Source organism: Epinephelus fuscoguttatus, linkage group LG4 (assembly GCF_011397635.1).
Source record: "Epinephelus fuscoguttatus linkage group LG4, E.fuscoguttatus.final_Chr_v1".
NCBI classification, from domain to species: domain Eukaryota; kingdom Metazoa; phylum Chordata; class Actinopteri; order Perciformes; family Serranidae; genus Epinephelus; species Epinephelus fuscoguttatus.
In genome coordinates this window covers 12,448,622-12,475,780 of record NC_064755.1, presented here as the reverse complement: position 1 = coordinate 12,475,780, position 27,159 = coordinate 12,448,622, and the positions used below count along the sequence as shown (strand labels likewise).

General features: G+C 41.0%; 1 protein-coding gene across 1 annotated transcript; it reads right to left on the bottom strand.

The window, feature by feature from the left end:
- Nucleotides 1-99: 99 nt before the first annotated feature.
- slc38a8a (solute carrier family 38 member 8a) lies at nucleotides 100-24,472 on the bottom strand. The gene is made up of 10 exons (XM_049574324.1): nucleotides 24,141-24,472; nucleotides 16,625-16,823; nucleotides 15,967-16,123; nucleotides 13,967-14,071; nucleotides 10,719-10,776; nucleotides 6,265-6,379; nucleotides 3,500-3,647; nucleotides 3,112-3,314; nucleotides 2,986-3,037; nucleotides 100-1,074 (listed from the first exon to the last, which is right to left on the bottom strand). Exons 1-10 carry the CDS (start codon nucleotides 24,342-24,344, stop codon nucleotides 972-974), a joined length of 1,344 nt encoding a protein of 447 aa, XP_049430281.1. The 5' UTR covers nucleotides 24,345-24,472; the 3' UTR covers nucleotides 100-971.
- Nucleotides 24,473-27,159: the final 2,687 nt, after the last annotated feature.

Below are 27,159 nucleotides of genomic sequence, written 5' to 3'. Positions count from 1 at the left end.
TTTAACAAAGGTTCTTATAAAAATTATTTTATTCAATTATCTTTTCATTAACTCAATATTCACTGTTAATGTAACTACTTTACACAACATGAGCTACTTATCAAATGTCAGACTGCATTTCTTTTTTTTAAACATACAAAAAACATATAAGATATGACTTATTTACACACTCACATCCAAATATACAGAAACATCAAAATATCCTCCCTCCCCATCCCGTGTAGCACCATCAAGTAACCTCTGTGAGCTCAGTCTAATACGGCTCTACAGTGGATACCAACAGGTCTTGGAAATATCCCCTATCAAGCCTTTATCATATATTCTAGTTGCAACATGCAGATGGTGTAAATGATTGACACTTTACACTTTACTGTTTGGCACACATGATAGAAGCTTTCAAGTTTTGAATTCATATTGTAACAATGTTCCAGCTGTTTACTACTAATTGTTTATAATACCCAGCATTTAAGTCAAATATAGTGCTCACTAAAAATGAAAAATGTGACAGATATGTTTATAGCACCCTGCCCACTATCAGTTTAAAGCTCTTCATCTTACCCACAGACTGTGTGTGAATGTTTTCTGAATGCAGGCAGGTCTAATGCTGGTAGGCACAGATATCCACTAATAAATGCAACAACAGTAGATCATCTGCGCTACAGCAAATTGCAGAAAAACCTGAGGATTTTAATCTGATCTTCCCAGCACGAGGCAGACAGAGCTCTGGATCAGGGTGCAACTAAGTGGAAGTGACATACCTTGACACCGAACGAGGAAGGGTTTTTACTGGGTTTAGTCCATTGTATCAAAGGCCATATGTTGCAGAGTGATTTCTCAGGGGTCATGTCCACTGTTAAAGTTCATGGTGGCCATTATTCACCATGGGCTCTTTAGAGAAGAGGAGAGGGGTTAAGATCTGGTCACCACTGTCCCTATAAAATGGTGTGGATCAGTGAGAGACGGGGAAACAGTCAAATCTTTCCAACGATCTGCATGACAGCAATGGTAGTGCTCTGGCCGAAGATGAAAGCGCCGCAGATGAGGGTCACAATTCCCCACACTGTGAGGACGACTCTGGATTGGAGAAGGTACAGGAGAGTAAGAAAAATGTAATGTAATTTAAGCAAATGCTGCAAACACTGCACAGATCAGTCTGTAAAAAATGCATCATCTCTTTGGTCTATCCCAGGGGTTTTCAAAGTGAGACACAGAGGGCTTCCTCTCAGACAAAACTAAAACAACACCCCCATCAGTTATGGAGTCAGTCAGTTAGCTGTGGACAACAACTCGAGCTCTGTTTGTTTTTTTCCAGTATTTGTTTACATTTTGGCAAACTGGCACCATTAAAAGTATGCCAAGTTCGCTATTAGCAGTTCCTGTTTGCAATGTGCTAATGGATCTAGAGACAACTATATAACCAACTTCCTGTTGTCTATTGGAACACTGGCATGCATCCTTGCCTTTCATCTCATGCAGCATCTTCCAGGTCCCCCCTTCGGCTCTCCTGCACCCTCTGGGGGGGCCCGCAGTGTGAAAACCTCCAGTCTATCCAATGTAAACTTAACCTACTCAGAGAAACTCAACGTAGCTACTGTAGCTGTTCTGTTCTGAGTTAAATCTTTAATTACAGCACCCTTAATTAATTCTTTAAAATGCTTCAAGGTATGCCTTCACATTGTACAACGGCAAGAGTCTTAATAGCTGTGCTGAATGGCCACACTCTAAGCCAGCATGAAAAGGCTGAAGGATAACAACACACACACTTCTGGCAATTTCTCCTTAAAGGCATTCACAGTGTTGCACTTGTTGATGTGCACAACAATGCCAGAAGTGATTATGTAAAGGATGAAAACAAATGTAAGCAGAGCTTGAGAGAGAAGTTTGAACCGTGCGAACTCTCTCACTTCTGCATACTGGTGTAATCACTGTGATGTGCATCTGTCCGCTCACCTTTTACTGACCCCTTAACTGTGCAAAGATGAGTCATTTTTCCAGCATCTCAGATTGCATATAGATGTGATTTATCCTGATACATATCCCCCTGGTATCATTATGTGTCCCCAGTCCACATTGAGATCAGATTGCTTTGTCCAGCTAAAACAACTAAACACAGTCCAAAGAAGCCTCGTCCACATTTGTTAACAATTATAATACAAATATAAAAAGTGTTTACATTTTTTTTTTCATTGCTGCTTGGTGGAAATGGGGCTTATGGGTTTTGGGTGCATTTACACCATTACTTTCAGGTAGTCAAGCTCTATCCAATTGCATCCGATCACCCAAAATGCAATTTAATACAAGGGGTAAAGAGGATCTAAGGCAACTCGCACTAAAACAAGGTGAATTGTGTTAACCCCTAACAGGAGGCCCTACAGGCTCCATGGTTCACTACATTCCTACAATACAAAAGAGCCAAAAGCCAACAGTACACAATATTTACAGATGATTTAGTCATTTGTGGAGTCTCAGCGGTAGAGGAAATGAACATTGAATTGAACAGAGGGTAGTGCTACAGGTCATGGGCTCATTACAGGCAGCCCAAAAAGTAGAAGGTTCACACTCGTGTAAGCATGAATGAAGAAATGTCAGGTTGATCTGCACATTACATTTTCTTTTAAGTGTGTACAAGGACACTGCAGCTCATTTTAGTATTCATGTATACATGTGATAGACAGTGATGTCAATACATAGATATGAATGTGTCAAAGTATCTGGATGAACAAAACTGACAGGAAAACATCACCATCCTCACACCTATTACCACCAGCACAGAAACTATTGCACTGTGAGTTTAAAGCCAATTAAAAGTTTCCATTAGAACAGAACTGTATATTTTCAAGGTTCTTTTTTAAAGTGAATATACTGATTAACACCCACTCTGGCTGATTTTACTGCATTCATTCCTTGTCTCCTTAATATTTCTTTGGATTATGACTCAGACATATATTTACAATGCATTAACATTTAAATGAAGTTTGTTCTCACCTGGTTTTACAGGAGACGGGCTCAGACTGCATGGCAAACACCAGACAGAGTCCTGTTCAAACACATCGCAGGGTTAAAGGGTTGTAACACATTTGAGAGAATATGAATCTGTAATCAGAGTGTTACCTGGGAAGATGAAGATGAAAAAGGCGCTGATCCCTCCTATAACACTGATTACTTTGCTGATGTCTGGTACACACGTGGCGATGAGCAGTGTCACCATTATCCACAGGACTGTCAGCACGTAGCGGCTGCGGCTTTCAAACTCTGTCGTCACCATGCCGTCCCGCCTCCGCCACCAGCTCAGCAGGGGGTCCTGGATCACTGATCTGATGTGCAGCAAACAGATGTGTATTTGATCAGTCAGTGTGACTCATGTGAAAAACTTAATTCAAACTTTGTCTCAACATTTCCAATGACTTTGGATGATTTAAGTAAAACAGTGGGAAAGATTAAAACTTTTTTTTATAAGATTCAACTGAGATGATAAATTCACTGAGGCCGTGTCCCTGACCTGCCCAGCAGCAGGATGATAGGATAGATGGTGATGATGGAGACGCCAAACAGCAGCCTGGCAATGAGCATTAGAATGTCATCGCCGGTGTACGACATCAGAATGTCCGCCTTCACGTCCTTTCCAAATGTCAGGTACCCATAAACCCCTGCAACGGAGTGAGAAGGAGGCTAAATACCAACATCAGTATGCCAACATTGTCACAATGACAACGTTAACTCACTGATATTTCTCAAATTTAGTGTTCAAAGGAATACGTCACCTGCAAAATGACCATCTGTATATCAATTACTCACCACGTGTTGTCTTGAATTTGTAAAGAAAAACTTGCTTTTCTCACGTCTCTACTGTGAAAGGAGAATCCAAAAAGATTCTTAATGAATTGAAATTAATGGGAAACGCCGCATTTAACAACAGCAACACTTTATCAAAGCAGTTTATAAACAAACAATTTGTGCAGTATAACACAAGTCCCATTTATCAAGTCGTATGCTCAGTACTTCCCAAACACAGACATTTTTGCTATAACATTACAATTTAAAACATGTGCTCAGGCATGCTCAGTGTACAATGTGGAAGTGTTCTATTGTAACGTTTTGGTGAAAATGCATGTGTTCGGAATGCACTGAGCATACAACTTGATAAATGACTTGTATTATACAGGATGAGCTGTGTGAGAGTTTGTAAACAGATGTTTTGATACTGTTTTGCTGTTAAACGTAGTCCTCAATGACCTCGTTTCAAGGAGAATGTTTGCCTTTTTTGGATTCTTCGTTCACTGTGGAGGCACGCAAGAAAAAAAAGTTTTCCTCATGAATTCAAGGTTACATGCGGTGAGTAAATGATATACAAAGGATCCTTTTGAGGGTGAAGTATTCCTTTAACATGTTCACCATCCTAATTTAGCGTGTTAGTTAGTTCTTTAGCTCTTGAGACAAAGTGCAGCCGAGGCTAACTGAATGATTTTAATTTTGCATAGGGATGCACGATATTAGATGTTTTGCCGATATACGATACGCTGATATGGAACAACTCATTTGACGGATAAACAATATATCGATATATCGACTTTTTTCCCCAACCTCATTTTAATGACCGTCAAGTCTCTTCTGAAGTGGAATTAACATCATTTTACGTATGCATACTCTTATCGTGATGGCCCACCAGCAGAAGGAGACATGAAATACAATGCTGTTTAATGTATGTAATATTAATTTGGTGTGCAAATTAAGAAAAAGCATGCTGGCTAATTCTAAAGCTGATATTGGCCGATACCGATATTATCATGCATCCCTAATTTTGCAGGTACAGTGGAAACCTTCTTGATCTGTCCAGGTCAAATGGATTACTACAAGTAGATTATTATTATTATGTAAAAAAAAATATTTTTCTGTATCTCTCATGTGGATTACGATCTAATTGACATTTGTATATTTATTACATGAATATAAAACATTGAAGGTCATTCTGGGACTGGGCATTATTAATCGACTTAACGAGGGCCTCTTCAACCACAGGTGCTTTCCCTGTGTGCATTCATTTTATGTCTCTGTTACTAGCAGCTGCTGTTTCTCATTTCACTACACAAGGTAGCCTGAGGAACTCCAGGTTTCACTGCTGCATCTCATTGACTTGTTTTGGCAGTTTGTCATAAGCCCAGAGGAAACTAGCTTTTCATTGAGAGATGTATGCTCTGATGAAGGTCTAATAGACCTCAAGCTCCAGAATAAAGTGAACACTGCATAGATGTAAGTGTGCGGAAATCCTTTCTACCAATGTGTACACAGCAGCACCGGCCACAGGTAGCCAGGTGGAAGCAGACAGGTTACTGTGAGGCAAACTTTTCATCAATGTTAAGTGGTTTTTGATCATAAACCAAAGTATTGAAAAAAGTGAAATTCTGATCTGATGATGGCAGCGGAGGAAAAGTCAGAGGAACACCAAAGTCATCCTGAGGGGGCCATGAAAGCTACAGTTCGCAACTTTAAAAAAAAAAATAACTTTTGTTATATTTGCTGAAACTGTCACTATATTCACACAGTAGTAAATGAGACAGGAAAATGTGCCCTGGCGTCGGGCCGTGCTTCATTCTGGTTTGACTGTTTACAGCGAATTCCTTTAATGCCATCGGGAGCAAGCACAGACTGTCTCATATATTACTGTGTGGATGTTGTGACAGTTTCAGCAAATATGACAAAAAGTTTTGTACATAAAAGTTAGCAACTATGGTTTAATGTATGTAACACATTTCATGACCATCCATTCAATAGTTGTCGACATATTTCACTCACAACCACAAATGTCAACTTTACTGTGGTGCTGGAAGGAAAAATAAGGGGATGACCCAAGTCACTGCAATTCACCTTCGAGAGACATTGAATATTTTTAGATTAAAAAAAATTCACTACAATCCCTCCAATAGATATTGAGATATTTTAGTACGGACTGAAACAGTGGACTGACCCACAGTGCCGTTCTTAAAGCAGCTAAAATCCTTGCTCGTGAGGACATAACTGCTTCCAAGCATCATTTTACAACCTAGAAGCTGCGTCCCCAAAGTATGCTCCTCACTTCACCTTGATGAGACCCAGAAAACTGGAAAGGAAAAGTGGTCCAGTCATACCCTTGGAACAGACTTCTCTGTATCAACACCACACATTTTATTCCCTGCTGACTTTTCTTCTGGTGCTGATGACCCCAAAGAAATCAGGTGTGTTGTTATCATGGAAAAGTAGGTAGAGAGGGGAGGTAGAAGCTTGTCTGACCTGTGAGGGAGTAGATGATGAGACAGAAGATCATGGAGACCACAGAAATGAAGACCCAATGAGAGAGCCGCTGGTTCTCCATGCTGCTATAGATGGCGATGGACGCCTCGTGGCACTGGAACAAACACACAAGCAAGGTGATTAAAGCTGATATGGACAGTTGTGTTATGTTACAATAAACTCCAGAGTCCACTGACAGACAAGACAGGAACTAGCTGCTGGTTAAACAGATCACGTGCCTCTCCAGCAGCCAACCTTGGATTTTCCTCATCTGTTTGGAGCTCACAGTGCAGGGTGAGGCTCCAAAGGTCTTATTATCTCCAATCTCTCTGCTGCTGTGATGAACTGAGATGAGATAGAGAATTAAATGAAGGCTATGGGCTCGGCCGGCACATTGGGGTGAGTTAAACCATCACAGAGGTCAGGATACAGACTCTTGTCCCCACTTGATCCCAGCTGCCGTCGCCCGCTTTTAAATCTCAGTTCCCCTTTCCTGCCTTCTCCACCTCCACTCCTCTCAGGATCTCATCAGCTCTCTTTTCAACCCTTTGCAGTGCAATCACTCATCCTGAGGGAGCACGTCTCTGTGTGTGTGTTTGTGTGAGAGGACATGCATCAGTCCATTCGTACTTTCCTCTACTTTTATTAGATCCTCTCAGCATCCCTCAGTGGTTACCTTGGCAACTTGGGAAGTTCTACATCACTCTGTCTTGCTTTAGATTGACAGAACGATCTTTTTCCTGTACTCTACCCTGCTATTAAATATGAAAAGCTAAGTCTGCAGAGATCCCGCGGAGCACAGCGGCCCCAGGCTGTGCCAGCCGGATGACCTTTACAACTCTTTAACACACTCTCATGAGTAAGTCCACATCCTAAAGATCATTGAGGAAAGTATCACTTCAATGTCTGCCATTGTTGCAACATAAAAATATTCTGAAGCACTCATTTCCTCTGACTTTAATCTCATACAATAGAAGTGAATGGAATTTTAATTGTGGTTCTCACAGCACTGAAATATTACATTAAAAAAACAACTAGAATTACCACCTCACGACCTCTAGCTTACCTAGTAGAGTGAGTGAGGTCCTCTGCAACAGCCTGGGTTCAATTCCAACCCACGGCCCTTTGCTGCATGACATCCCCCTTTCTATCTCATGTTTCCTGACATGACAGCGGTCGGGTAAGTACTTGGAAACACGTCTAATATGCTAACGCATCTAAAGCGACACCACCCGAGTTTGAACGTTAACCGGCACGACTAGAAAAAGCAAGCTGGTGCAAACTACGATATCGTCATCGTTTAAAAAGAAAGAGCGTTTCCCTGACCATCGCGCTAAAGAAATAACCAACGCCATTGGAGTTGAGTAAAATTGTTTAAGCTGCACTTTAGATATAAGCATGTTTTGTTTACTGCACTTTAACAAAGTGGGAAAGCTAAGTAAGTTCCTAGTAAAACTGAATCTGAGCAGGCTTTAAAGCTGACCAGCTGCACTATACTTTTTATTTTTATTGAGTAAAACTGTTTAAGCAGAAATGTATATTTATATTTTTCATTCAAACAATGTGTTAAAAAACAGCAGGATTTTATTTTTCACTTTCATATTTCTATTTTCATTCAAACAATGTGAAAAAGCAGGATTTTATATATATATTGGTTTCATTCAAAAATTGTGTAAAAAGAGTTAACTGCTGTGGTGGTATGTTTTAATAAGGTTACCAATAAGTAAAAGATATTTAATAGTTGTCTATTTTTTTCATTACTGTACCGAAACAAACCGAACCGTGACTTGTGTACTGAGGTACGTACCGAACCGAGATTTTTGTGTACCGTTACACCCCTAACGGACAGACAACCAGAAAACAGCTGTAACCAGCATGGAGGCATGCAAATGAATTGCAGTGTGGCTTTCCAGTATCTGATTCCCTGTTACTGTGGAATAATATTAAAATTACAAACTAGAATTACTACACCACAGTCATTTTTCTGGAGTTCACAAATGCCACGACAAGAAGAAGAAATACGCTATTATTGGGGCACCATTCATAATGCCGTGGCATTTGAGACACTTCAGCACAGAGTTCATCTGTCAATCACTGGGAGCCAAAACGGCTGACAAGAGCCCTCCGAGGTAAGTCAGTGAGCCAGACTAAAGTGCCCTCCTGGGAGCCAAAACAGTGACAGTGCCCTCTGGGAGCCAAAAGGAGCAGTGCTAAGGACGGTTTCATCACGCTGTTCTGGTGGCCTCCTGGGAGCCAAAACTGATTCCTCCTGGATGAGACACTAACAGTGCCCACTTGGGAGCCAAAACAACCTCTTATATTGACTGCTGTGATTAAGTCTATTTATGGCATAGAAAATATGACCTTAAAGTACAAAACTTGTGCCTCTTTTTATAACACAAATAAAAACTTCCTGTTTAGCCAAACGCCGCTGAAGTGCCCTTCTGGGAGCCAAACAACTGAGGTTTGTGCCGCAGAATACACCTAAAGTGCCCTCCTGGGAGCCAAAGCAGACTAAAGTGCTCAGACTGTTGGGAGCCAAACATTTGGGAGCCAAAACGCTCTCTAAAGTGCCCTCCTGGGAGCCAAAACGCACGCTAAAGTGCCCTCCTGGGAGCCAAAACACGGGCTAAAGTGCCCCCTTGGGAGCCAAAACGCACGCTGAAATGCCCTCCTGGGAGCCAAAACGCTCGCTAAAGTGCCCTCCTGGGAGCCAAAACACATGCTAAAGTGCCCTCCCGGGAGCCAAAACGCACGCTGAAATGCCCTCCCGGGAGCCAAAACGTGCACTAAAGTGCCCCCTTGGGAGCCAAAACGCGCGCTAAAGTGCCCTCCTGGGAGCCAAACATGCCAGGAGCCTGCTAATGCCTCCTGGGAGCCAAAACGCGCTAAATGTGCCAAGTGCCCTCCTGGGAGCCAGACGCAGCTCCTCCTGGGAGCCAAAACGCGCGCTAAAGTGCCCTCCTGGGAGCCAAAACACATGCTAAAGTGCCCTCCTGGGAGCCAAAACGTGCGCTAAAGTGCCCTCCCGGGAGCCAAAACATGCGCTAAAGTGCCCCCTTGGGAGCCAAAACGCGCGCTTAAGTGCCCTTTTTTTTCTTTTCATCCCTGCCCTTCAAAAAGTCTGTGCACGCCACTGATCAGCACGGTTTCAAGATGGGCACCCAAGATTTATGTCACCAGTTCAGTATCTGACCAAATATCTCTCCTTCTGTTCCTGAGATATGATGTTGAATAATTGCCAGAAAAGTGTTTTTGCAGTGTTTTTTATTCTAGAGTCAGACGGGGTGTTTGTGCCAAATTTGAGGAACTTCCCTTTAAGTGTTCTTGAGTCCAAATGGACATTTGTGCCAAATCTAAATAAATTCCCCCCAGGCATTCCTAAGCTATCGCATTCACAAGAATGGGACAGAGCACCAGAAAACAAAATGCCTCCGGCCACGACTATTGCTAGCATGACAGCATAAAAACATAATATAGACAGCGAGTCATATAAAAAGTTGCTAAAAATATCCGGAAAACTCATTTCTGATGCAATACTGACTTTCTGCAGTCGTTGGGTTCATTATTAAGAGTAACTGTAGAGTTTATCAGTTGTTCTGTACAGTTATTATTTATGCACTGAATATGAAATATCCATAAAATATGTCGGGGTTGTCAGTTTACTTGGTTATAAAAAAGGGATCCCTGAAGGAAAAAAGTTGGGAACCACTGGTCTAGATCATCCTGAGTGAAGGAAACGACTCCTTCTTACTGACAGATGAGAAGATTGATACCACTCTCATGTCTGTTGTATGAACTAGTCTGTAACTTACAGTGTTCTATTTGCATAAAAGTTAGCTCTCACAGACTCCTCCACAATACTGCACCCACCAATACTCGCAGTGTTCGCTTGCTAAACCTATTGACTGCACTTAGTCACATTTGCCTTTTACTGACACACCAACTTTTACACCTCCCCCCAAGAGTAAAAACTTTTATTACATTTCAAGATTTTTTTTCTTTGCATTTTCACTTTTTTTTATGCACATAAAAACAGGTGAATATAAACACACCAGTTGTTCTGATCAGCACAAATTAAATTCCATTTACTTCTGGTTTTCTGAGGTGTAAGCAAAAATCTCAGACAGACCTGGACAAACACATTAAAAGCCAAGCTATCTGCCAGGCTAGATACTATGATTGAAAAAATGCACGGGAACCATCCCTTTAAGGTCATATGGTTGTGGAGTTTTCATTACTTGCTGGGTAATCAGTTTTTAATGTAGTCACATGCATGTATTTGCAATTTTGCAGCCATCACTGAAAGCATGAATACATGCATACATAAACCCTTCCACACACAGCTGTACACTCAGTGGCCTCCAGCCTTACCACAGCATGATGTTCCAAACACATGTTAACAAAGTCTCAAAGGATCTTACATGAACACATTTCTAATTTGTTGCACTCACTTGGAAACCAAAGCAGATGGTCGGGATGACACTGAACGTGGAGGCCCAGGAGCTGATCCTGCACACAGACAGGAGGAGACACCACAGTCATTTTTCTGGAGTTCACAAATGCCACGACAAGAAGAAGAAATACGCTATTATTAGGGCACCATTCATAATGCCGTGGCATTTAGAGACACTTCAGCACAGAGTTCATCTGTCAATCACAGGGGCGCGGCTGACAAGAGCAGCCGAGGTAAGTCAGTGAGCCAGACTAAGTGCCTTAACAGTGACATGGGAGTTCAAGGAGAGGAGCGAGCAGGACGGTTTCATCTACTTTGTCTGTTCTGGTGGCCTGGATTCAAAACTGATTTATGGATGAGACACATAACAGTCATATTTCCTTGAAGCAACCTCATTATATTGACTTGCTTTGGTGATTAAGTCTATTTATGGCATAGAAAATATGACCTTAAGTACAAAACTTTTCTTTTTTTATAACACAAATAAAAACTTCCTGTTTAGCATTTCCGTCTGATTTTTTTTCCCTTCATTTCCACTCAAACAACTGAGGTTTGTAGGCAGAGTATACACCTTGCTTCCAGCATGCAGACAACAGTAAACAGACTGTTGAGCATACATTTAAACAGACACAGAGTCTGTTGTCATTAGTAGACACTAAAGCAAATTTAGAAGAATAGTTTGACATTTTGTGGAATGTAGTTATCAGCTTCCTTGCTGAGAATTAAAAACAACATCAACACCACCCTCATATCTGTTTGTTCAATACAGAGCTACAGCCAGCAGACAGTCAGTTCAGCTTTGCATAACGACTGATGACAGGATGAAGCAGTTAGCTTGGCTTCAGGGGGGTAAATTGCTAATGTCACCATGATAGGATATCATGTTGATTCTTTGGTAAATGGTAAACGGAGTGCACTTGTATAACACTTCAGACAACTCAAAGCACTTTTACACTACAGGTCACATTCACCCATTCACACACACACACATTCACACACACTGGTGGCTGAGGCTACCATACAAGGTGCCACCTGCTACTCAGTAACTAATCACTCACACACCAACGGCATAGGAATCACAGCTGTAGCAAAACCATTGGGAGCAATTTGGGGTTCAGCATCTTGCCCAAGGATACTTCGACATATGGGCTGGAGAAACCAGGGATCGAACGGCCAATCCCCCTATTAGTGGAGGACCTGCTCTACCTCTGAGCCACAGCCGAGTCTCTTTATTCTACAACACCCCTTTGGCCAACGATACAATATTTGCTGATATTACAAAGTTTACCATGATATAATTTTTATTTAATTCAATCCAGGATGATATCAGTAAATATTAGAGATCCACCGATTTATTGGACGCGACTCTGTATCAACAGATATGTGCCTTGTTGACTGCCATCGGCCTATCAGCAAAGAAGATGACATTCACCGTTGGTAGTTGCTGATGTTTTCCTGTTATGTCGCATCAATTTTACGCAGGCCAAAAAGCAAGGCTTCCAAATGAATGGCGTCTAGTCATCCCAAGGACAATAAAAAACTTGCTTGGGACAAAGAGATCCTACCCAGGACACCACTGGGATGAAAGGACGCAGTAAACTCACTGTTGACATGTTACGGAACGCACCCTATTGTTTCCATGATAATGCTTCATTGTGAACAAAATATCCATGTTGAAATCAATCAGGGAAGAGCTAATTACTGTTAGCTGTTAGCAGCTAGCAGGTGAAACCAACCATAAACTGTATATAATGATGGATGTAGCTACAGTGATGGGATGTATTGGTTTGTGGACTGCTGTTTTGAATCCTCGAGTTCAGCATTTCTGCCGTCGCCGTCTTGGATTTTTGGAGCTAGATGTGACCATATTTAGACAAGAGGGTGGAGGTGTGGATTTCTTCTCTCCCAACTTTTGGTCTTAATAAAATGTAAACCGGTGAGTTATTAAAAAATGTACCCACATGTACAGTTGTCATTAATGTTAAAATTAGCCATAGAGACCAAAACCATTCTTTGAACCAGGCTGTAAACATGTTTATTTCTGCTGTAAAGTCGGGCATTTGAACATGGGGGTTCACAGGGATTGACCCACTCTTGGAGCCAGGCTTAGATGGCCATTTGATGAACTGTAGCTTTTGGCACAGCTTTTGGTTTCATTTCTCAGCCAGTTGCCACTTGCTGCTGACAGATGTTGCACTGAGTTACGTTATGATGTGTTCAAGCTTTCTTCGGTTAAAATGAGTAATGGGCAAAGGTAATTTCCAGTGTTCAAGATAATTTGGAATGTAATGTTGTAAAAAGTAGTTTTTGATGAGGAGAAAAATTGTTGATGTTTTCACGGCATCATAAAATAGATATTAGAGAGGGAATTATGATGTATTATATATAGTAAAAAGGCTTTGAAAACAGCTATTTTTTTTTTTTTTTTTTTTAAAAAAGGCTGCTTCATACATTTTTATGACTGAATTTGTGCTCAAAGATACTGTCATGACAGGCTGAATGACTTTAAAACAGTTTAGGTATTTCTATTTAACAAAGCTTTTTTTGTTTCCCAGGCACAAAAGAGGGAATAGATAATAAAAACAAAATAAACAACAACCTCAAAAAACATCAGTTTCGGCTATCAGCCAAATAGTTATTTAAAACATCAGTATCGGCCCTTACAATCAGTGCATCCCTTGTAAATATCTTTACAGTCTTTTTCTTGACTGCTTGCCATTGTCTGCCTGGCGCTAGGCCACCAGCACTGTTTGAATGTTTAGGAGGAAGCTGCGGCTGGACAGAAATGGTGACACAGTAAAGTGTATCTAATAAATGTATATGTGTCAGTGTTTTCACTATGCATCAATGATATTGGATTCTTGAACACTGTATATCAATCTAGCGAGCCATTTTCCCCTGCTACCAACATTTGCATTAATCTGGCCATAGTTTCAGATTTTACAGACACATGAGACCAGGATCAATATCTTTACCTAAATCTCTGCAAGACAGCACGAGCGTAGCTGCCAAAACGCTAATGGTTTTGAAAATAACATACAGCTGTGTATGACTAAAAAACATGGGACTTATCTACAGCATTGATAATTCACTGTGCACGCGTTTTTTCTGCAACCAGACACATCTACTCTCCAGACTAAATCTGGGCTTCACCAGCTATTGTGACCAATGAAGCAAACAGATTGTTTGAGCCCTGGATCATCTCATTTAGCCCCCCCTCCCTAAACCCCACATAAACACACATACCCACTAGTGTAGAGAGGGGTGATGTGAACCAGAACAGAAGGCGTGGTGTGGTACTTGATGATGATGGCAATGGTCAGGTAGGTTGCAGCCAGAGTGCCCAGAACACTGTGAGAGGACAGAGACAAAGTACCTGGTTCAAACAATCGCAGAGACACTTAAATTACAATGAATGACTGGATTACTGGAAACTGACAGCAGGGGTCAGCGCCATTGACAGGGTCACGTCAGCCAGCCATCTATCCATAAACATGACCATGACAAAGACTAGCATCCTCAGCATAAATAGAATACATGTTAAAAAACAAACAAACAAACAAAAAAAATGACTAAGACATTGTGACAAAAACTAAAACCATGTTGTGTGCTTGTAAAAATATCTCAGATAAAATGAGTCAAGCCTGCTTTAGCTAGAATCACTGTAGAGTAAGGTTTGGTCTGAAGTGTGCTTTGTTTAACCACAACCAGCAGTGATGTCACAGTGCACTAAGATACCTAGGGGTAAACTTCTACGTCGTTGAGCCACTGGGGCTCAACAGAATTGTGATTTTCAGGAGTGTTTAGCTGCTCATCAATGGCACTCTGCCTGTTTGTTGTGAGATATGTTGTGTATAAACTGGACATTTTGGCATGTAGGTGGAACTGGAGAAAAGCACATAGAGCTAGAAGAAAAGCACATAGAACTAGATTTATATATTCATGAAAAAATACATGAAATACATGCACATTAGGTTGAAATGTTTATTTTTATTGTGGATATCATTATATACTATATATTAACCACTGAAGGGATGATTGATGCATGTTTTGTTCTACACCATTAAAGCGATTTTATCTAACTTGCCATCAGAACTAAGATATTATTTAAAAAAAAAAAAAAAAAAATAGACTCTACATTTTGCACCGTATTGTGCACTGCATACTGTGCATGTTTCACGCGAAGCGGCAAGTCTGCCCGCTGAGCCCCGTTAATCAGCGCGAGTGAAGACTGAATTACAAACCAGTTTGCAGTCTCTTATCCATGGATTGGACACCCCGAATCTCTGCTCTCTATATGCTTGCACACCAGAACTTTGCCGTGCACTTCATAAGACTAGTTAGCATTATGGACATGATTTGGATTGTGATATTAAATATAAGATAATAATGTTAAACAGATCATGATGCTGTGTTAATATCGCACCAAGTGCAGACACACAGACTTTTGAAAGGGAGAACTTGTCTGAATTATTTTTGATGTTTAAATAATTTCACACTCTTTTATAAATGTTTATTTACAATCGAAAATCGATACAGTATAGTATCTCGATATCTCGAAGTATCGATTTTTTCAAAAATATAAATTATCAGTGTTACAAATACAAATTAAACTTTAGGTAGCCTACTTGTATGATAAAATCAACAGCTTTTTCAGTCCGCCAGATACATTTTGCTGCAAAAAAAAAAAAAAAAAAATGGCTGAGGTGAGATGAACAGACTGAAATCTTTATCTTAGATAAAACAGATGTTGACCGAGTTACCTTTGAGTACATAATTTACAGTTGAAAAAAGGTAATAAATCATAATATATGACAATATATTTTCTTGCAATACTCAGCATATCGCAACATATTTAAAATTGCAATAATATTGAATTGTGATTTAAGTATTGTGATAATATCATATAGTGGATCCTCTGGTGATTCCCACCCCTAATTGACATACATTCAACTGTATGACTTGCAGAAAGCCATGCTCTAGAAAATTTGTCAATTAAATGAAAAATAACAATTAAGCAGTTTTTATACGATACCCACTTAAACTACAATTAAATTGAAATTAAATTCAGGGAAATTATTTTACAATAAAAACTCAAAAATAAAAATCCAAGATGATAAAACAAACAAACGGTCTGCTCTGCTTTGTCTTATTTCTAAACCATAAACATGTATGTGAGCAAACAAATGGATGTACGGGAGCTTGCCACACCACACACACAAGCACTCCTACATGTGTCACCTGACCTGATGTATTTCAGAATGCTGATCTCTTTGGGGATGGACAGTGGCAGGATGAGGAGGACGCAGAGCAGCACTAGGCCGAAGCGCTGGTCTGTGTAGAAGTGATACGGCATCTCAGACTCCGGCAAACCAGTTACCAGCTCATACAAGGAGCCACACACTGACAGGAAACAAGAACACAGACATGACATGAAAGCACATCAGCACAAACATTATTCTGCCCTTTAGCTGAGAGGAGACAAAAGCCATGCGAGGTCACCAAAGATTTATCCTCTCTAACGTAAGAGGAAAGGAGTGATTAATATTGACCGGCTTTTAATTCAGAAAGAAACAGTCGAGCTGGTCCAGCAGCACAAAACACAAAGAGATTCAAAGTCAAGTTCAAGGAGGCAACAGACTCCACTTAAAGATGTGCTCATGAACACATTATGTTTCCTTTTCCCAATGACCTGGGCTGCACTTCAGGAGATAAATCTGACACTTACACAGCAGAGCTACTCAATGGTTCATTGAAACCACAAGTCAATTCAGAGAGGAGATCTGCTCACACGCTAACGGTTTTATTTACAAAAAATGAATATTAATAATAAAGCTAAAAAAGATTTGACAAAAAAGCACAAATCTGCACTTATTGCTGAAGTCTGCACAATCTGCAACTCACGCTTCTCCAGCTGGTCATCCACTATAACCAGGAAGGCCACAGAGATCATGAAGAGGTTGAAGACAAAGCAGACTTCACACAGCTGACCGATAGCTGGACCGCACACCTCCTTCACCACTGCCTGGTAAGTGCACTGGCCACTGATGGACGAGGAGTAGCCCAGGATGATCAGACCACTGATCAGGAACACAAGGGAGACCTGAGGGTGTGAAGGAAGGAAGAACGATGGAGCTCAGAGATACAGATGGTTCATCTTAAGGCAGGATATCATGTACCGCCATACTGTTGCCCAATATGAGTACTCAAGACCAAACGACCAAAGGCCTTAAAGCCACTTTATGTTTAACTTTAATATGAATGTAGCATGTCCATGTGCTGCAGCCCACCTATCTCAGTTAGTAAATACCACCAGCTAAGACATGGTATAAAGCCTTGAAGGGATAGTGCACCCAAAAATGAAAAAAAAATGAAAAAGCCATTATCTACACACCCATATGCCGAGGGAGGCTCAGGTGAAGTTTCAGAGTCCTCACAACACTTGCGGAGATCCCAGGGGGAGTGGGTAGCAGCACAACTCTACCTAATCCAGGCTTACAGCGCCCCAGATTCAAACGTCCAAAAACACATAATTGAAACCACAGAATATCTCCATACTGCTCGTCCGTAGTGATCCAAGTGTCCTGAAGCTCCGACATAAAAAATTGTTTGGAAAAACGTCATTTGAACTCTGTTTTTAGCCTCACTGTAGCCTGTAGCTCTAACTGCTTCTCTGTACACTGCGCTCACGCGTGTGCGCTTGTGCAAGACATGGGCACCACCTTCATGTGTGTTCACGTGCTTTCGCTGGTCTCGCACACAAGTGCGGAGCACAGAGAAGCAGGCAGAGCTACAGGCTACAGTGAGGCTAAAAACAGAGTTCAAATGACATTTGCGAAACAACTTTTTATGTCGGGGCTTCAGGACACTTGGATCACTATGGACAAGCAGTATGGAGATATTCTGTGGTTTCAATTATGTGTTTTTGGACGTTTGAATCTGGGGCGCCGTAGGCCTGATAAGGTAGAGTTGTGCTGTTACCCTCTCTCCCCTTGGATCTCCGCAAGTGTTGTGAGGACTCTAAAACTTCACCAGAGCCTCCGTCGGCATATGGGTGGGTGGATAATGACTGGATTTTCATTTTTGGGTGCACTATCCCTTTAATACCAGTCAGTGTTTTTTTTTTTTTGTTTTTTGAGAATTGTGACTGTAATACACACTTAGATGGACATTTTGCAGTTGAAAAACTGGAGGCCACCACTGATGCGCAGGTTGACAAAGTCAAAAATAACATGCTGTTTGCCTACAAAGTTAGAAAAACAAAGTCTCATATTTTCTGGAATTTTTTCATTTCCATTCTATGGTCTTGATATCTTTTCTTATTGGTTATTTAATATTATGGCATTCAGTTTTGATTAATAATACAAATGCCACTAATACAGCTGCTAAATGATGAGTGGAGGAGTGTCATTTTGAGGCTGTAAAGCAGTGTGACAAGCTGATTTAATGAAAAGTGCTTTTGTGAATGAGCCTGATGGTAGTGAAAAATGACACCAAGGAAAACTAATAAGGAAGACAAAAGCTATTTATGAGTTTTTCTATGGGTTTGTCAAATGGAAATGCAAATTTCCGGAATATATCTTTTTAATGTCCCCCTGTGTCCTCACAAATGCTTGCTCTGAATGTCGGAGGCCTGGACAGACAAAGAGAAGGGACAAAGAAGAACTGATAGGACTATCTTGACCACGTTATCCCATTTTAGCTCATGTTCTCTATAGCTGCCATGATATAACATGAAAATTGAAGAGGATGGTGATTTGTGACCATCCTAAACCTTCCAGTCAAAACCCTTTAAACTTTTATAAAAGAGGTGTGCCAAAGCAATTACTTTCACAGCCCAAGAGGTTAGCCCCTCATCCCTGCTATGCATCAGGATTGATGTCCATGTCCTCTGGGTTAATATGCTGCTCAGGAGAGAATCACTGAATTCTAATGAGAGGTGTGGAAGGTAAAGTGTTTCCTCAAAAACATTACGAAAAGTAGTCACACAACCTAAGCAGTGGGAGAGGGAAAACACCAGAGAGAGGGTTATAGATCCTCGCTGAACATCTATAAGGTCAAAGTCTGGAATTACATTACAACATGGACATACAATGACAGCAATTATGCAAATAAGATGGATAGAAGATCTGGGGGGAAAACATGTGGGAGTGACTTTGTAAGAGAGCAAGCTTGGACACAAACTAGAAAAGTCTATGATCCAGTTAAGCCCCAAAGTTACCGTCAAAGGTCCAGTCAGATATTTAGAACCATTGCAGTGTAATGGGGAGACCTGGCCTAATTGGGAAGAACAGAGACTTCAGATTTAAGTCTCTGACCTCATTTAGCATCAAACAGTATACACTGTCCAGGAATTTATTCTATACACTACAGGAGGAAAGCAACACCAGAGCTCTTCAATAGTGTGCAATGTGCTAAACATTGACTGGCGCGAGCAGAGAGCGCCCAGCACCAACTTTCTTTTTTAAATTTTTTTTATTAAAAATTATTTTCTTGAGCTTTTTGCCTTTAAAGGGATAGTGCACCCAAAAATTAAAATTCAGCCATTATCTACACACCCATATGCCGAGGGAGGCTCGCGTGAAGTTTTAGAGTCCTCACAACACTTGTGGAGATCCAAGGGGAGAGGGGGTAGCAACACCACTCTACCTAATGGAGGCTGACGGCGCCCCAGATTCAAACGTCCAAAAACACATAATTGAAACCACAGAATATCTCCATACTGCTCGTCCGTAGTGATCCAAGTGTCCTGAAGCCCCGACACAAAAAGTTGTTTGGAACCACACAGCACACGCACATATGTGCACTTGCGCGAGACCGTGAGACATGGGCACCGCCTTGAAACCGCACATGAAAGTGGTGCACAGAGAGGCAGTTAGAGCTACAGGCTACAATGAGACTAAAACAGAGTTCAAATGACGTTTTTCCAAACAACTTTTTATGTCGGGGCTTCAGGACACATGGATCACTACGGACGAGCAGTATGGAGATATTCTGTGGTTTCAATTATGTGTTTTTGGACATTTAAATCTGGGGCACTGTAAGCCTCCATTAGGTGGAGTTGTGTTGCTACCCCCTCTCCCCTGGGGTCTCCACAAGGGATGTGAGGACTCTAAGAAGCTGTCCACACCAATGCGGGTATTTATAAAACCGTGACTCTTTGCTCACGGTTTGGCCTTTCATCCACACGTAAGCACAGTTTTGGGCCCCTGTAAGCGGAGTTATTTGTAACCGGAGTCCAGGGTGAACATTTTGGAAAAGTCCGATGTTAGCAGCCATGTGTGGACAGGATAACCGCAGTTATTTTGTCTCATCTCCATTGTATGACGTCACAGTGTGCGACGTAAACAGAAAACAGCTGTGTTATTACCCGATCCAGTGTGTGCGAGAGACAATTTGAGGATGGACCTAAACAAAATACTGCTGCTATTTAGCAGCATATCATCACTTTGTGGCTGTATCATACAACTAACTGTCAGTCCACAGAGATTCCACCCTGCCTCAATTCGCCATTGTTGATTTTTCACTCTTGTTGTTTTTCCAGTAATGACGTTTTACTGCCTTCTGATTGGCTACAATGGCCTTACAGTTAGGAGTTATATTGCCACCTACTGCTTTGGCATGTGTATTAGGCCTTTTTTGGTCTCATAAATTTGTCTTGATGAGAGCGGTAGACTAAACCATACAATAAATGTGCTGTACAACCAAAACAGTTCATGCTGAATTAGGCGAAAAGCTTTATAGAGCTTCAGAGACGCCTTATGCATCTCACCTACTGCTTTGGCATGTGTATTAGGCCTAAAACTTCACCTGAGCCTCCCTCAGCATGAGGGTGAGTAGATAATGGCTGAATTTCCATTTTTGGGTACATTTCTGGGCCGCTGCTTCAGCAAGGATGGAGCCTTTGTACATGGGGCGCCTGCTCTATCCACTAAGCCACCGATGACCCAGCACCAACTTTTAATGCTGCCATTCATTAAATATATGCAAAGTACTAATCTTTAGGCACTGAGCAGTAGAGGGCATTGTTCCAGATCAAGATGTTCAGGATTAATGGAGGGTTTAATAGCCAACATAATATGACCCTGTTTTCTCAATTATTCATTTAGTAATTTCTTTATTACTTAATATAAAGGTTATTATTTCAATTAATCATTCAATAAATAGTACACATTTAATTTTTCAAGTTTCCCCAAGCTGAAATGATACACAAACCTGCTCTTTTTCTCTGAACAATAGTTTCAAACTAAACTAACATTCAAATCACAACCAATTAACAAATCTTTTAGAATCTTATGAATAAAAGCTTAAGCCTCCATTAATATTTCTGATAACACTGAGCTGAAAGACTTGTGTGAAAGAGGTTTCTTATTCATCTCACTGTATGTAAACCAAGATGCATAAGGCCTCTCTGAAGCTCTATAAAGCTTTTCGCCTAATTCAGCATGAACTGTTTTGGTTGTACAGCACATTTATTGTATGGTTTAGTCTACCGCTCTAATCAAGACAAATTTATGAGACCAAAAAAAAAAAAAAAAAAAAAAAAAAGCTCTGATACATCTACAGTACACTACCTAATCTATCACTAAACAGCAAACAGACTGATGGCAACTAGTGTTTGTGGGGACCAAAACAGAGCTGAATTTGAGTGAATTTTGGACTCAGTTTTATCAGGTGGCCCAAAACTCAATGCTAAATTAATGCTAATGCTGCTACATGCAATTAGGCAACTGTTAGGTCATGAGCTAACCATGTTTATAATTTTATGAGCTCATGATATGTGGTGGCTGTGGATCAGTCAGCTTGTTTTGATATTTATATGCCCCCTAGTGGCCAAAAATCAACACACACACAACTTTAAACTAAGTATTAGTGGAAAGCTTCACCCTGAAATATGATCATTGGTGTAACAATTACTCATTTTGTGTCATGTTAAATTTGTGGAAAAAAGGTTGGTTTTTCGTGCACGCCTCAATGGCAAATAAAGATCCCAAAAACTGAAAAAAATTCTTGAAGAATTAGAGTGAATGGGGGCCACGTTTAATAACAGCAAAACTATATCACAACATCAGTTTACAAACTCTCACACAGCTTGTGCAGTATAATCCAAGTGTCATTTATCCAGTTGCATGCTTAGTTCTTCCCACTCAGATGCATTTTCGAGAAAACCTTACTATTTAAAATACCTTTGCATACAAGTTTGGTCAAGCACGCAGTTGTGCATCCCACTGAACGGAGTTCAAACACACACACACTTGCCCAGGCGCACTAGTCATCCATGTGTGAGACTGTAGGCGGAAATGTAACATAGTAACATTTAGCAAAAATGCTTGGGTTTATAAAGCACTGATCATATGGCTGGATAAAGGAGACTTGGATTACACTGCAGGAGTTATGTCAGAGTTTGTAACTTGATGTTTTGATATAATTTTGCTGTTGTTAAACATGAACCCCTATGACTTCAATGCATCAAGACATTTCTCAGTTTTTGGAATCCGGAGGAATACGAGAAAAACATTTTCTTCACAAGTTCAAGCTATCATGGGGTGAAAAGTTTATAAATAACACTAAACGAACCCAGGAGAAGATAATTCACCAATTTAATTTCACATTCAACTTTAGAACTGGAGGACATGTTGGGTTGCCACACATTCTGGTTTTCCCAGGATCGTTCTCCTTGTTGAGCGACTGCCCCAGGAAATGACCATCATTTGGTAGGACACAAACTGTCTCCTTTTTGGGGGAAAATGTACTCCTTATTTAGAATGTCAGAGTTCCAAATAAAACCTGGTACTGCTGCTACTCTCTTTCTTCCTCTTAGACATCCAATCCGTGTCTTTAAACTATACTATAGGCCTACTTTTTTTTCATTTGTAGCAGAAATACATTTACCATATCACCTAGCACCTGCAAAGGCTGTCATTGCTAAAGACAGGCTATCGAGTCATTTTACATGATCTGGTACAGTTGGTAGGATACTGTATTCCCCGCTGAACTGTGAGAGCTTCACACTTCATAACTGACACACTGGAGTGCAGAGATGATTTTATTTTGAAGGCCCCTGACCAGATGTCGCAGTTAGGCTACTCTCCTGCCTCGTGCTGCTATTAGGGGGATTAAGATGTCTCAGGTTAGTTTTGACAAATCACCACTTGCATCAAAAGCCTGGATCACTCTGAAACAAGTTGACAGAAAAGGTTCATAGCTTTCTGTAAGTTTTTCAACTTTATGATCAGTGACCAATTATTTTTCAGCCAAGTGAGGCAATAGGAAGGAATCCAACAACTGTTAACATAGTATATTTGCAAATGTGGTTTAATGCCATGCATCACACATCAAATGTCCCAATTATTCACAAATCAAATGTGGCACCCCTAAGGACATGACATGGAAACCATATGGGTGTCATATCAAACAGCCTACAAGCAAGTAAAAAACTGATTTTCTACTTGACATTAAAACCGACGACATAAAAAACAGATTTTATATGTGAGAGTCTGCAGGACCACAAATCAAAGAAAGGAGCAGCAAAGAAGCGGATGCACCCAAGTGAATACTTTTCAAACATCAAATTAATGGAACCCCTCTGTTTCTACCGCTAGGTGATTTATCCATGAAGACAAAGTGGAAGTTAGAAAGGAGGACAGCCAGGCAGGCAGTGACACCAGGAGAATAAAGGAATGATTTATATTTTTCTATTATGCTCTTGTACAGCTGGTTTGACCTGGAGAGTTGTGCAAAAACAAGTAAAAGAGGAATGCTTAGTTTGCTTGAGCCTTCTCCAAGTTTTTTGATTCCTCTCAGAACGAACTCCAAAACTAGAGTGCACAGGTTCCCTCGCTGAACTACCACCAGCCACATGTGAAATGTCCCTTAAACCAGGATTTGTGGGGAGTCTGGAAGTATTTCACACATGGCTTGATCATAGTTGCAAGTCAAATTTCAGGGTGAAAGTGATGACCATAGAGTGAAAAGGTTATGTTAAGTCTCAAGTACTGGTTTTGGCAGAAGGGAAAATGAAGACTATGCTACATAGAAATGCCCAAAACAGTTTCAGAATCGCAGTGGTGTGAGTGACAGACTGAAGAAAAGCCAGGCTGATAAGGATAAAGTGAATCTAAAAAAGGTGCTGAGGTCAAGTCAAACATGGCCTCTCCTGTCAGGTGGAACAGATCACAATCTCCTTAATTGATCTCAGTGGACCTCAGCACTCAGCAGATAAGATGCATCTCCCCTACAACAAACTTCCAATAAAATTAAATATAAAAAGTTGCTATTTTTGATAAATAACCTTTAAAACGCAGTGTGGCTGCATCAACTTTTCAGCAAAAAAAAACAAACCAAAAAAACAGCAATGTATAGAAACCTCACATTCTACAGGTAGGAATATCTAATTTTAATGTTATTTTAAAATGCCCACCAGCTCCACGGTGACTGCGCTGCGGACGCCCCCGGCTCTCTCGAAGGCCCAGGGGAAGTTGAGGAGCCCGGCACCCAGGGCGGATTTTAGCATGATGAAAATGGCCCCCATGGAGCCGAGCCGAGGCCCGGCGGTCACGTCCAGCGGGGGCTTAGCTGAGGCTGAAGCCAGCAGGCTGATGCTCTCTCTGGCTAACTCCTCCATGCTTCAACCGGCGGGGAGCTCGCTGCGGGACACTATGACGCACACGCGCGCTTACGAGCTACATTCATACACCCACACGAGCAGCCGGTCAGCTCTCAACCACTCCCCGGGCACCGTGCTGCACTCTGTGGGCCGGGCCGCTCACTGAGCAAGGTGAGCCGGCTGGAGGGAGGAGGGAGGGGTGGGCCCGGTGGAGGGCAGCTGCTGCCTTCAGGCCCTGCTCGGAAAATGAAAGGGCTTCAACTTTACCATAACTTAAAAAGCAACTCTGCGTGTCATAACATACACAATGGTGATGTTAACAGCATGAGAGGGCTCCCTGGTGCCCAAACTAGTCATGATATATTATCAGACCACACACTATTTATTTATTGACATATTTCATTTGTCTGTAAAGGACCACACACACTAGTGAACATAAATTTGATGTAGTACAGTACCACAGTTAGCTTAAAGCTGTCATAGATCTGCTGTCACTGGCAGGTAAGACTTACATAGACCACATTATTGTATAGCACTGAACAAACAGGACAGGGCACATAAAATGATACACAACCACGGGCGTAATTTACAGGGGGGGCACAGGGGACATGACCCCTGCACTTTTTTGGATGGAGAGAATGGAAACGTGAATAACGTGAAAATTAAAAGAATTAAATCTGTATAAAATCGTTAAAATGTTTAAACATTGTAAGAGAAGATGCATTTTGAATTCTTGAGTTCCATGGGGTTTAAAATTAATTTGATTAATTAAGGTTAGATTTTTACTTTTGATTTATCTCCGATTAAATGATTAAGGTCAAAACATAATGCCTTTTTTGTTTGTGTGTTGTTGTTGTTTTTTTTTTAATTGCATTAATCACGTGCTACTAATGTGTCCCTTAAATGCATCCTCACTTGTAGTTCCTGCTCCCTGCTGCCAGAGTGATGGAAAAAAATGACACCGCTGTGCTTTTGAATGGCTCATTTCACTTAAAAAAAAAAAACAAAAAAAAAACTCCCAGACACCTCAGTTGACAAGTCAAAAGTAATTTGCACCTTGTGTCAAACTGAATTAAAATATCACAGAGGAACTTAGAGATTGAGCAACCACCTGCTAGCTAAGCACACAGGTGCAGCTAATCAGTGGCCACCCGCATCACCAAAGTCAGCAAAGCACTTTTTGGGAGTGTGGAAATTCCCACAGACCTGTGGATGAAACTAAATCAAAAAAGCTAACTATAAAACTGGAACTGGAACTCCTGCAAAGTGCAAATGCTGTCGCCTTAACCTGGGATCACTGGATGTCAGTGAGTAATCAAAATGATCTCGGAGTTACTGCACACCATTGAAGACAACAGCAGATGAAGCGCTCATGTGGGTTGCAGTATCATGGTATCCAGGAAGGTGCTCTTTGGTCAGGTAATGTAGTACACCTTGAAAAAAACAAAAACCAAGGCAACTCTTCTCTGGTGTAAAAGTTAAAAAGCCTTTATTAAATGGCTAGTTCATGATGAACATGAACATTAAAATCACCATGATTGATGTGGATTTTTGGTTTTTTGTTTTTTTTTTCAAGCTTTACTGCACACCATGTTGACACTGATTGGACACATAGCAGATATCAGTGCAGATTTAGACTACATCCAACTAATAGGTAAAATATAACATGAGATTAAGTAAGTACCCCCACCATTTCCAGACTGGCTTTAATCCACCAATGCGGTGACTCAATACACTGATCAATGTCATCACTTTTTGCTGGAGAGAATATTTTTGTTATGACCATCCATTTCATGAAGGGGACATATCAGAATCATGAAAAAGCATGGGTATCTGAAAAACTAAGCCCTTTTGAGGATTTGTGCCTTCAAACCTGTACACAACAGTCGTCACACACAATGTCAGCACGAAGTCTATATAGAAACCAAACTACAAAAACTATAACATGGTCTTGCATGGTTTTGCTAAACTAAGCACATTCTCATCATTAGCCAGTGTATTGGCTCCCAGAAATCTTGAAATTAGTTTTTGGTTGTGTATTTTGTGAAAATCCTCAAAATATTCACATATAACTAAGAGACACAGTGTGTGGGGGGCAGTGTGTGTGTGTGTGTGTGTGTGTATGTGTAGGAGTGTGTAGGTGAGTGTTAGTCTGCCTGGCTCACTGTCAAATCTGGTGATGTCAGTAAGTGAGGGGGAAGAAAATGTGGGAAATGGGAAAGTTACAGGAATGGAGGGAGCTGCATGGATAAAACAGTGAAGTGTGGTGCCTGAGTGTGACACTCAGGGAGACCGATGACTTTAAGAGAGCATTGCATAGGAGAATGAATTTGAGAAGGGAGATAAAATGAACAACAAATACCAGAGGAGGATGGGGTGGAGTTGAAAAGGTATGAGAGGGGTGTTGGAGGGGTGAGGTGGGGGACACAAGAGGCCGTCTGTGTGGGGCCAGAATGTCTTGCATCCTGGCTGGCCAGGCTATCACATGCAGTCAGTGAAGTTCAGACGTAAAGGGAATTAGGGAGTCCCACGTGGACATGGTTTTCACACAAGCATAAAAGATCAGATCAATCACTGACGCCTTTTTATGTGGGTGAAACCAATCTGATTACACTTCAAATCTGCAAAAGGTTCTAAATGTAAGAAATATTTTCCAGAAGTGATGTGGAGTAAGTCAGGTGAGGAAGGCTTTCTCGCCTGCATTGTTCATTTCAAACAGCCTTTACTTGGATGTTGATGAAAGGATGTGAGATGGGCCAATAACTCTGTAAAGCACAAAAGCTTTTCCATTAGTGTTTTCTGTTACTCATCCTCAGAGAAAGATGCATCGATT

What these genes read in the sequence shown, in the direction of transcription:
- slc38a8a (XM_049574324.1), bottom strand. Translation starts at nt 24,344, where the DNA reads ATGGAGGAGTTAGCCAGAGAGAGCATCAGCCTGCTGGCTTCAGCCTCA. An exon ending in AGCATTCTGAAATACATCAG is followed by an intron (nt 14,072 to 15,966) that starts GTCAGGTGACAC and finishes GTCCTCTCACAG; the next exon opens with TGTTCTGGGCACTCTGGCTG. An exon ending in CATCATCTACTCCCTCACAG is followed by an intron (nt 3,648 to 6,264) that starts GTCAGACAAGCT and finishes ACTCCGTTGCAG; the next exon opens with GGGTTTATGGGTACCTGACA.